Source organism: Nicotiana tomentosiformis, chromosome 5 (assembly GCF_000390325.3).
Source record: "Nicotiana tomentosiformis chromosome 5, ASM39032v3, whole genome shotgun sequence".
NCBI lineage: Eukaryota > Viridiplantae > Streptophyta > Magnoliopsida > Solanales > Solanaceae > Nicotiana > Nicotiana tomentosiformis.
This window is the reverse complement of record NC_090816.1, coordinates 109478763-109491475: the sequence shown is the minus strand read 5'-3', so window position 1 is coordinate 109491475 and position 12713 is coordinate 109478763. Positions and strand designations below refer to the sequence as shown.

Genomic DNA, 12713 nt, shown 5'->3' with positions numbered 1-12713 from the left:
AGCATTTAAACAAGAACCCAATGAGCCATTGTATGAAATATGGTAGAGGTACCAAACTATGGTGAAAGAGTGCCCAAACAATGACATGACGGAGGCTATGATTCAACAAACGTTCTATAGGGGGATCAATACTGCCAATCAATGCGTGGTCAACCAAATTGCCGGTGGAAATTTCATGACAACGCCATATGCGGAAGCTTGTGAGATCTTAGAAGAAATGGCGGATACTTCTTCAGCATGGCAAAGTCGAACGAATGCTCCTCAAGGTGATCCAAACGTGATTCACCTACATAAAGAATTGCATGATCATGGGCAAGAAATTGCCGAGTTGACCACCACAATGAATCAATTAGCCAAGGCTCAACTTCAACAATTGCAAGGTCCTAAGCAAGTCAATACAATAGAGGGAGTTAATATGATGGTAAACAAGAGAAGGCAAAAGGGTCCTCAAGTGCAAAACTGTGCGAAACATTATGTGCAAGAAGATAGTGGGTTTGATCAAGATGAATCTTACAATGACCAAGAGGAGGAAGTACAATATGTGAACAACTTCCAAGGGCAAAGAAACAACTCTCAAGGTCCGAATCAACAACAATGGTGACCTCATGGTAATCAAGGGAATTAGAATAATTAAAACAACCAAGGGAATTGGAACAATCAAAACAATCAAGGAAATTGGAATGGTCAAAATAACCAAGGCAATTGGAGTGGACATAGTCAAGGATATTGGGGAGGCAACAACAAAGGGTGATGGAACAATAACCAAGGAAATCGGGGGTCGGGCTTTCAAAGGCCCCCGATGTATCAACAACCGAGCAACCCGCCTCATTATCCTTCCCAGGGTCCAAGATCGTCCAACAATGAGATGAAATGAATTGAGAACATGTTCAAATAAATGATAGAGAATAATTCCAACTCCGATACTCAACTAACCTCTCACAACACTTCAATTCGCAATTTGGAAGTTCAATTGGGGCAAATTTCGCAAGCTTTAAACACTCATCCTAAGGGGGAACTACCAAGTGACACGGTGGTGAACCCAAAGGGTAGGAACAACATGGGACATGCCATGGACGTGACTACAAGGAGTAGAAAAGGTGGGGATGCACCCACCTCAAGTCAAAGAAAAATTATGGATGACGAGCAAGTGGTACAAGAAGATGAGATCCCAAAAAATATGGTGCAAGCAAATGATGAAGTAAGAATTGATATTTATGACAATGTGGAGGAGACTCAAGAAGAAGTGAACCCGTCTAGGGAGGACATTGTTGAAATACCGGAATCAGTAGTGCCAAAGGCTAAGGCACCAATGCCAAGGCCACCTCCTCCATATCCTCAAAGGCATGCCAACAAAAATAGCGAGAATCAATTAAAAAAGTTCATTGACATGGTGAAGAGTCTATCTATTAATGTGCCATTGGTTGAGGGTTTGGAGCAAATGCCCGGTTATGCAAAGTTCATAAAGGACTTGGTGACAAAGAAGCGGTCGATGAATTATGAAACTATAAAGATGACTCATCAAGTGAGTGCAATTGTGCACTCAATGGCTCCTAAATTGAAAGATCCCGACGCTTTCACAATCCCTTGTACCATTGGAAGTGCCAACTTTGCTAAAGCTCTTTGTGATATTGGGGCAAGAATCAATTTGATGCCCTATTCAATTTTTAAGACTTTGGAAAATGGGCAACCAAGACCCACATCTATGAGATTACAAATGGCAGATCGTACCATGAAGAGACCATTGGATATAATTGATGATGTGTTGGTTCATATTGATAAATTCATTCTCCCGACAGATTTTGTGATTCTTGATTGTGAAGTGGACTATGAGGTGCCGATTATTCTGGGTAGACCTTTCCTTGCTACGGGGAAGGCTTTTGTTGATATGGAAGCCGGTGAACTCACTTTCTGGGTGGGTGATGAAAAGGTGGTTTCCATGTGTGCAAATCTATGTGGCAACCAAATAGCAATGAAGTTTGTTCGTTTGTGGACTTGCTGACCGATGTGATTATTGATGATACTAGTGCCGCGATGAATGTTGATGATACTTTGGAGGTCATTTTGCTTAACCTTGATGATGACGAGACAGATAGCTATGAGGAATGCATGAACTCATTGCAAGGAATGGGGTCGTACACTTATGGACCCCGCAAATTGTCCTTGGATCTTGAAAATCAGAAGACTCCTCCAACAAAGCCCTCAATCGAGAAGCCTCCCACTTTTGAGTCAAATTCATTGCCTCCACATCTCAGGTATGAATTTCTTGGCCCTTTTCTACTTTATCGGTTACTCTTTCCTCTTGTTTGACTAACGTGCAGGTAGACTCCACATTGGCGGTGCTACAGAAGAGGAAGAAAGCTATTAGATGGACATTGGCAGATATTCGAGGAATAAGTCCTACATTTTGCATGCACAAGATTAATTTGGAGGAAGATTCCAAACCCTCCATTGAACATCAAAGGAGGCTAAATGAATCAATGCAAGAGGTGGTCAAAAAGGAGATCATCAAGTGGTTAGATGTAGGGGTTGTTTACCCCGTTTCTGATGGTTCGTGGACCTCTCCAGTGCAATGTGTCCCAAAGAAAGGGGGCATGACGGTGGTTATCAATAAGAAGAGCGAGTTGATTCCTACAAGAACGGTGACTGGGTGGAGAGTGTGTATGGACTATCGCAAGCTCAACAAAGTCATAAGGAAGGATCATTTCCCACTTCCCTTCCTAGATCAAATGCTTGATAGGTTGGCCGGCCTTGCTTTCTATTGTTTCCTTGATGGGTATGACGGCAACAATCAAATTCTTATTGCTCCAGAGGATCAAGAGAAGACTAATTTCACATGTCCTTATGGTACTTTCACATTCTCGCGGATGCCATTTGGGTTATGCAATGCACCGGCGACTTTTCAAAGGTGTATGAGGGCTATTTTCACAGACATGGTAGAGGACATCCTTGAAGTCTTCATGGATGACTTTTCAGTGGTCGGGAATTATTTTGATGATTGCTTGAAAAATTTGGATAAGGTCTTGGCAAGATGTGAAGAGATGAACTTGGTATTGAATTAGGAGAAATATCATTTCATGGTTGAGGAAGGCATTGTCCTTGGCCAAAAAATTTCAAATGATGGCATTGAGGTCGACAAGGAGAAAATAGAGGTGATTTCTAAACTTCCACCTCCAACATCCGTGAAGGGAGTGAGGAGTTTCTTGGGTCATGCGGGGTTCTATCGGCGTTTCATCAAGGATGTTTCTAAAGTGGTGAACCCCTTTGTGTAAGCTTTTGACGAAAGATGCCAAATTCCATTTCAATGAGGATTGCATGAAGGCATTTGAATTGCTCAAGTTCAAATTGACAACTACTCCTATTATCACCGCCCCGAATTGGAGCTTGCCTTTTGAGCTCATGTGTGACGCTAATGATGTGGCGGTCATAGCAGTTTTGGGGCAACGTGTCAACAAGATCTTTGATCCGGTCTACTATGCTAGTAAGACCATGAATAATGCCCAAGTCAATTACACTATGACCAAAAAGGAGCTCCTTGCTATTATTTTTGCTATGAAGAAGTTTCGCCCATACTTGATGGGTACAAAGGTGATTGTCCACACGGATCATGCGGCACTTCGGTACCTTATGAGCATGAAAGATTGAAAGGCTCGGTTAATGAGATGGGTGCTTTTATTGCAAGAGTTCGATCTAGACATCCAAGACCGCAAAGGCAGTGAAAACCAAGTGGCGAACCACTTGTCTCGCTTGGAGGGGGGAGGCCACATGACGGCCTTGAAATCAATGACTCCTTCCCCGACGAGCAACTTCTAGCCATTTCAATGACTAAGATGACATGGTTCGTTGATTTAGCAAATTATCTTGTGAGTGGTATTTTACCGAATGAGTTCTCTCAAAATCAAAGGAAAAAGATCAAACGGGATTGCCTAGACTATTCTTGGGATGAACCGTACCTCTTCCGGATTTGTACCGATGGCGTGATTAGAATATGTGTGCCAGAGGAGGAACAAGTTGAAATTCTTGGGGCTTGTCATTCTTCACGCTACGGTGGTCATCATGGGGGAGCAAGAACGGCAACCAAAGTGTTGAGTTGTGGATTCTATTGGCCTACTCTCTACAAGGACGCAAGTGATCTAGTCAAGCGTTGTGATGAATGTCAAAGGGCCGGTGGGATTTCAATGAAGAATGAGATGCCCCTCACCACCATCTTGGAAATTGATATTTTTGATGTGTGGGGTATTGATTTCATGGGACCGTTTGTAAGCTCTTGTGGGAACACCTACATTTTGGTAGCTGTGGATTATGTGTCAAAATAGATTGAGGCCGTTGCTCTACCCAACAACGAAGCTAGATGTGTGGTGGTATTTTTGAAAAAGAATATCTTTACAAGGTTTGGTACTCCATGGGCCATTATAAGCGATGGGGTCGCATTTTTGCAACAAACCTTTTGATACCTTGCTTAGAAAGTATGGTGTCACTCACAATGTCACAATCACCTCAAGTAAGCGGACAAGTGGAAGTCTCCAACCGGAAGATCAAGAGTATTTTGTCAGAAACAGTGAATGCCAACCGAACGGATTGGTCAAAGAAACTTGATGATGCTTTATGGGTTTATAGGACGGCTTACAAAACACCGATTGGGATGTCTCCATACCGGTTAGTATTTGGGAAAGCTTTTCACCTTCCGGTGAAACTTGAGCACAAGGCCATGTGGGCTTTGAAGAAGCTAAATCTTGAGTGGGATGTCGCCTCCAACTTACGGGTGGCCCATTTGAATGAGCTAGATGAATTTCGATACAATGCATATACAAGTTCATCCTTATACAAGGAGAAGATGAAGCACCTCCATGACAAGTACATTCGAAACAAGGAGTTTAAAGAAGGTGATCTTGTGTTATTGTTCAAATCTCGGTTACGGATGTTTCCGGGAAAGTTAAAGTCTAAATGGAGTGGCCCGTTTGAAGTTGTGAGTGTGACACCCTTTGGTGCATTGGACTTGAAGAATAAAAATGATAAAGTGTTTAGAGTCAATGGTCACCGGGTGAATCACTATCTGAGAAAAGTTTGTGATGGTCACATAGTGGCAGTGATTCATTTCAAGTGATTGATGGTAATCTGCGTCGTGCCGCGACATTAAATCAGGCGCTTCTTGGGAGGCAACCCATGTTTCTTTTTCTTTTCCTTTTTCTTCTTCTTTAGATAGGTCTTGTTTTGTGCTAACTGGTTTTGAAGTGTGTTGCAGGAATGAGTGTACTTTGCAGGAACTGTGCTCAGGAAAAGTGGCTATATGTGAAAAAAGTGTGGACAGAACATTTATTGTGCGGACCGCACAATTTTGAAGGCCACAGAAGAAAGTGATCTGCGGCCGAATAATTCTTGTTGCGGCCGCACAATTGGAGATCAGAAATTGCAAACTCTCTGAAGTTGTACATGTCAGAGAAATGGCCAAAGTGCGGCCGCACAAGGAAATATGCGGTAAAAGAGTGCGGACCGCAGATCATCAAAAGGGTAATTTGTCACAGGTAAAAGAGTGCGGACCGCACACAAAATTGTGCGGCCGCACTCAGCTCTTAAGTCCTTGCCCTAACTGGTCAACTATAAATAGTTCCTCCTAACCATTGCTCAAAGTTTACGAACTATGAACATTTGACACTAGGGCAAGCACAGTGCACTCAATTGATTCAAGCATCTCACTCTCATTTCATCATCTTTGATTCTTCCTTGCATCACTACATTACTGGTATGTTCAATTCACCATTAAATTTTTCAATTTTCTTAATTTTGTTTTTAGTTATTTTTAGGCCTAATGTCAAATTCATCATCATGTGAGCTTAAATTTGTGTGGGTAACTTCCTATTTGCTATTTGGGGGATGGGTAAACTGTGTATCATGTCTAAATTGCTACTACCATGTATAAATTGTGTGTGAATTAGAAACCCTAAGAATCTGCCCGATGAATTTTTGAATTGTGCGGTCGCACAAGGAATTGTGTGGTCTGCAGATCAGTAGGCTAGGTCATTTGGTGTAGAATGATTATGCGGACCGCACTTGAAATTGTGCGATCCGGAGAAATTCAACCGCAACCGCAAAAAAGTGTGTGCAGCCACAGATCAAGCAATTCTCTCTCTTCAGAGAGTTATCATTTTTGAAGTTTCAATGGGCGGCCGCACCCAAAATTGTGCGGACCGCACTTCAATTGTGCAGGTCGCACTTAAAATTGTGCAGAGTGCAGAACCATCAGTGCAGCTGCAGTTCCAAAATTGTGCGGTCCGCACAAACCCATTTGCGGTCGTACCCAAAAATATGTGGACCTCACTTACCCCAACCTGCATATTGTTTGTCTATAACTGTCTGATACTTTGGACTTGAACTATAAATGATTCTTGTTGCTATGTATCACAGATAATGGTTAGATCATGGGGACGAGGTGATACATCCAAGGGGAGGGGTGAACCTTCCAGAGGCAGAGGAAAAAAGCACCCTACCCCTCGCCCTCAAAAAAGTGATCAGTAAGAAGGCAATAATAGGTCGAGGTAGACAGCCGGAACCCTTCGAATCAAGTTCATATGCCCCGTCTAGGGAAGCATCGGAGGGCGACTCAGTGCAAAGACAGCCTACTGTGCAATCACAGTCACAGCTGTCCCAGGACAGATTCTGACTGAGAGATGAGCCTACCTCTTCTGAGAGTACTTCTGAGGGGTCGGATGATGACAGTCAGGGTTCAGAACCCTCATCTACTCATGCCCCCGCCACACCAGTCACAGTTGATGATGATGATATTTCGGATGATGGTTGAGGGGGTGATACCAGAGTTGCCGGCCTCGAGAGGTCGAAGAAGAAGGAAGTTTGGGAAGATAGGTTTGTGAGCCTGACTGCATTCAAGAGGTTCCGAGAGTGGTGGCCTCAGAGATCGCTCACACTTGAGCATCAGTTTCTTTTAAAAGACTTGGATAGGTACAATCCAAATGTGGCAAAACAGTTTCGGGAGAGAAAAGGGTGGACATGGTTCACTCAAAGTGTAGTAGATGCCAAAGAGCGCTTAGTCTAGGAATTTTATGCTAATATGGCACACATCAAGAAGGGGACCAAAGTGACGAAAGTGAGGAACTTGAAAGTGAGATTTGACTAAACCACCCTGAACACATACCTAAGGTTGGAGGATGTGGAGCAGGTGCAATACTTGGAAAAGCTGGCTATGGGCGATGCAGCTCGCCCATGGCTAGCTGAGCTTCAGGTAGCTCCGGGACCACCAGCACCATGGATCACAGCAGGGGTTCCCATTCAGCGGAACACCCTCAACTTTGAAGCAAAAGGGTGGCAAACATTTGTGTGCAGTCGTATAGACCCAAGCCGGAATGAAAACAATCTCTCAATCCCTCGGGCAGTCCTAGTTTCTTCCATCATGGCCGGATACCCAATCAATGCGGGTGCCATCATGTCGGCCAACATGTCTCTAGTTGTCAGGCAGGGTGAAAGCTCATATCCATATCCCAACACTATCACGGAGTATCTCACGGATGCGGTAGTGGAGCCCAAGAGCTTTGATACGAAGGTTAGGGCTAAGCAGCCCTTCTCCTGGTACTCTCTGAAGGACCCAAAGAACCCGAAGAACAAGGGTAAGTCGACTACTACCGTAGGCCAGTCTGATGAGCCGTCGGTGGTAGTTGCAGATTCAGCTACCATGCCCTCCATAGCAGTCGGGCCCCGAATATACCAACAAGTCCTATAAAATAACACGGACCTACGCGAGGCCTCAAATCACATCAAACAACGTCGAAATTGCGAATCGCACCTCGAATCAAACTTATGAATTTTCAAGTCTTCTAATTTCCAAAACTCGTGCCGAAACATATCAAATCAACCTGAAATGAACCCAAATTTTGCACACAAGTCCCAACTGACATAACAAAGCTATTCCAAGGCTCGAAATCCCAAACGGAGAACTTTGTTGTGTCGGTGCACAAAGCAAGCACACAACGACTATGTAAATCTTTGGTCTGTCTATCATTGTCCATGTTGGGCTGACTCCTTTTTTAGGCTAGAAGACCATTAGTTGAATTATTAAACTATTAAGACTAACTAAAAAAAGGGCACTACTCTTCTTCCTCCACTACTGATATTGACAGTCATAGTCCCAGCTTTTTTTCTCCTTCGATAGAGTTGGATTGGAAGAGTCACCCTACAGGATAAGCCTTTTCACATGTGCGCATTATTGTTGATTTCTCTCCTTTTTCTAGAAGGTCTACTTCAAGCCAAACTTAGGAATTTCTAAAACTTTCAAAATGCCAATTTTCCACAATAAGCGTTGAAATGCTCTCGGGCGACCCGATACTCCACCTGAACATACGCCTAAGTCCGAAATCATCATACGAACCTATTGGAACCTTCAAATTTTGATTCCTAGATCGTTTACTCAAAAGTCAAACTTAGTCAACTATTCCAACTTAAAGCTTCCTAATTGAGAATTTTCCATCCGAATCAACTCCGAACTTCCAAAATTTAATTCCGACCACACGTACAAGTCATGATACATGAAGTGAAGCTACTCAAGGCCTCAAACCACCGAACGACGCGTAGAGCTCAAGATGACCGGTCAGGTCGTTACATTCTCCCCCACTTAAACATATGTCCGCCCTCGAACGTGCCAAGAATCGTTTTAGGATTGACCAAAAATCAGTGTTTAACACCTCGGGCACCTTCCCGTTCCATTACAACCCACGTGAGCACATTAGCTTGAGCCAGACTGAAGATTCTCCCTTTTATTTTAGCCAACAAACCTTAGGATCAAATTCCAACATCTGAATTGCTCTACAAGACCTGATTCTAACATACGAACACCGTATCAATCTCCACACGCTGAACCAACACATGATCAAGCACCTATGTTTTTACCACACAATGCACCGCATAACTCATTTGCCCATGGTAACCTCCTCCAAGCACAACAGTTGCAAATTCACTAACCCAATGTCTGTAGTATACCTCAGAATACGTATAAGCCCTTATCCAAACCTAGTAGTACAACAACGATGAAAACGACACGTAGAAGCTTATAACCACCTGTCAAATCAAAATTTCCTGAAGTTCCTCCGTTTGACCAAAACCGTTACCTCATTCTGAACCGAATAGTGACATTTTATCTTTAATATACCTCACATAAATCTGATCGCACTGATTCCAAGTCCAATAACCTCATCTCACCCAGTACAAGTTGCTCATACAATAAACCACCTCAAACACTGACTAAAATCTCGCATGACGCCATCGTTGTGCCAACAAGCTAAAGCTCGAATATGACACATAAGGAAGAACAAACTCTAGCAAAGAACTACCCAGCCCACAAAACGAATAAAACAGCCAACAGATGCTATAAACCTTTCTCGAAGATGAGAAACAAGATACACAAAAATAAGTATAAGGAACCGTACTCAAGATCTCACTGTTGTGGTGTGCAACCCGATCCAAATATGACATTGTTGCGGTATGCAACCCGATCCAAACATGACATCCTTGCGGTGCATAACCTGATCCACACAACATACCTGTGGCGGCATTCCACTCGATCCAAACAGGCGGCATGCCACCCTATCCACACAACAATCAACAAGGAAACACCCATCAAGCTGTAATGCTTATACTTACAAAATACCCGAATATCGACCACAAGCACGCCAAGTGCATAATACAACCCTGGGAGACAGATAGCGCCATACGCTACAAAATCCCAAGCATGACTAAGGTGCAATAAATGACCTGCATATCGAGAGCCATCCTGCTCATATAACACTACAAGCTACATAGGATCAGAACACATGTGCGAATAATCAAGCTGTCTGACAACCCACATGGCACAATAGAATATTACATGGAATAGCTGACGATGGGAATAACATCCAACGCCCGAAGACTCCTCCGTAAGAAATGATATGCCAAATGAACACATCCGACTTGACGTAGAGCATGTATTCACATTAGACCCACCAACAGACCTCAAGCCGATTCTGATCATACTATACTTGGCCAACAACCTTTCAATGATCCACAATGTCCCTATTCATGACACACACGAGCAGTCGTCCAATCCGGAACAAACTCCCACAGTCCACAACTAAATGAATAGAGCACCCTTCAGGCATAAACTCTCACATGATAGCACCAGAATCTCCATACTTGGTTTCAATCCTTAACAATCAAGTGACTAAGATGTCACACTTATACAATTTTCCCGTGGGATACGCTCCCACGACCTTTCGTACTGGGTAGCAAAGTCTGCACCTCCATACCACCAACCATAGTAATTCTGTAAAGCAAATCAAGAATCCGCAAATCAAAACACAATGCCTCTTCCACAGAACACCATTATCAGGCGACCCTAAGATAATTCCAGCTTACTCTGAACATCTAAATTCTTCCCTGCTCATCCGAGCTAGTGACATTCTTATCAACACCGAGATGCAACCTTGATCCTCAACTTCCAATTCTCATGTTGCTCACTGCACCTATCATGCTGCTACGCGAGAGTACAAGAATTCATTATAACCCCTGAACTACTAGTAGAATGAACACTTCATTGGCTAGAAATCTTTCACTTAACCCATTTCAGAAGAACCATTGCAACACGAAACTGAACTCCTATAACCGCAGAACCCCAAGTCGTGGTCTAAACTGCCATAACTCTTCTGGGATCCATTTACACATACCAAGGCCATTTGAATCAAATACCTCCCAAATCAATCAAACTATGGTGGTTGTCAAGACCGCACGTACAACCACAAACCACTTGTATAACTTAACACGCTGAGGGAACTGAGCATTGCCACAATCATGCTGATTCAAAACATTACTAATCGACCCAACTTCTTCCAATTTACTCTTGACTTGCCTTAGAAATAATAATAATAGCTCTATCTAAAAACGTAATGAAACTCAACAACACTCATTTAGAGTGAATCAATTCACGAGACCACATCGCCTCAATACCCATGGACCATCTCATACCCTCCTCATGCGTCCAATAGCATCTCCAACTGGTACACCCATTCTAAAAGATCCTCTACGAATCTGAAGTTGTTTTCTCCCATCTCTCTAACATCGCACCACAGACCCCCGGTGCTAACATAGAAACACTCCAAGTCCCTTTATAACCCATTGCAAAAATCAATCCTTAACCACACAACGGACCCAAAATCCTTAGACGTTGCGCTTACGTTCTTGAACCCATCAGAACCACTGTTGAGAGTCACACACTCTGACTTGGTCCCTAATATATAACCCAACTCATGCGCTGATAGCACACGAACACTCCCAAAGAAGAAACTAGATGAATTCTTTTCCTCGTATATCATATCCACAATAAGCATAAACTCTAAGCCTTCCCAAAACCTGTACAAGTAGACAGCCACGCGACCCAATCGTAGACGGTGGACTCCCCCAATTAGCTTTAAGCTACAATCACATAAATGTAAACCCCACAATGATTCCTCCTTCTTAATTATCATTATCTCGCACCATTAACCCGCCACATTTCTCGCAATCTTTTGTTAAACTTTTCGTGAACATTCTGAATTATCAGCCACAATCGCATATTCGACCTTCTGCCGGGTAGTAAGTAGAACTATTCATAGAAACTTCATCAAAATCACGCAACCGCTAACCTGCTCGCAAGAGATAGCTCACCTATAGAATTCCATACCGATATCTTCCAACAGCGCTGCACTGGGTACAACCACCACGAAATCAGTAAACCCCCCTAAGCCCGTGCTCGTCCACCAGCTGTAAGAGTCTGTTCATTCCCCATTGACATCAACTTAAAGTCCGACAATATATTCCAAACTCGAAGTCACGTCTTATCCCATAACGATAATCAAGCTTTTACACCCCTCTTCATTCCAAGCAAACTCCTCTCTGACATATTCAATCTTTCTCAGCACAGTAGGCACCATCCCAATTAAAATCAATAGACCTAGTCACTGTCTACCATGATTCCCAAATCGCTCTAAACGTTTCTCAAGGCATGTAGCTATCCTACCACAGAATTCATACGCTACCCTTCCACTCCCACTTCAGTTAAACCATCTCCTTTAAGTAACTTATCGACCTCTGCTTTTGATACTTGACTACTAGAAATTCAACCACCGCGAGACACTTCCCACCATGCCCTTCCTCCTTCTTTGTTTCCAAAATACTACCTCAAATTATAATCTATCTTTGTAGCACCCGAACGGGTAAATAGACACCAACTGTGAGACTCCATAAGGATCATCTCCCCCGAGCCATCAACATTAGAAGCGCCAATTAGACTCTGAAGCCAACATACACTGCCATCTCTGACAACCGCTTCTCAGGTACCATTTCATAACACCCTGCCCCGAAAGGCAAATTAAAGAAGACCATAACACTGACGAGCCTTAATGAGTTCAAACAAGGACGACGACACCACATCACAAATGAGAATTTTCACCAAGTTCGAAAATATTCGATCTCGCTACTCCGACAACCTAGGCCTGAACATCCATAGTCTAAATGATTTTTGTCCTCTAGAACTAAATGTCGAACCTCTAAACCATGCACTGAGAAATCCTCTTCTCGATTCATTCCTTACCGCGACACATAGATAAGAACCCTATCATTTATACCAACATTGCGCGATCACCACTCATGAACATCATAATACATTGTGCATAGACGCAAAACCGTAGGCAACACTAACATTGTGC

The 12713-nt window shown here is 43.2% G+C and overlaps 1 protein-coding gene across 1 annotated transcript; it reads left to right on the top strand.

Moving 5' to 3' along the window:
* The first annotated feature begins 217 nt into the window (after window positions 1–217).
* On the top strand, window positions 218–6510 carry LOC138892979 (uncharacterized). The gene is made up of 9 exons (XM_070176740.1): window positions 218–532; window positions 1010–1427; window positions 1821–1927; window positions 2319–2647; window positions 2738–3047; window positions 3271–3617; window positions 4615–4880; window positions 5240–5295; window positions 6400–6510. The coding sequence occupies exons 1-9, from the start codon at window positions 218–220 to the stop codon at window positions 6508–6510; spliced, it is 2259 nt and encodes a 752-aa protein (XP_070032841.1).
* The last annotated feature ends 6203 nt before the right edge of the window (window positions 6511–12713 follow it).

Bases quoted from the DNA above. Each gene is read 5' to 3' on its own strand.
- LOC138892979 (XM_070176740.1), top strand. From the start codon at position 218: ATGGCGGATACTTCTTCAGCATGGCAAAGTCGAACGAATGCTCCTCAA. The intron at 3,618-4,614 runs GTACCTTATGAG...ATGGGTTTATAG, and splicing joins ACGGATCATGCGGCACTTCG to GACGGCTTACAAAACACCGA. The intron at 5,296-6,399 runs GTGTGGACAGAA...TATGTATCACAG, and splicing joins AGTGGCTATATGTGAAAAAA to ATAATGGTTAGATCATGGGG.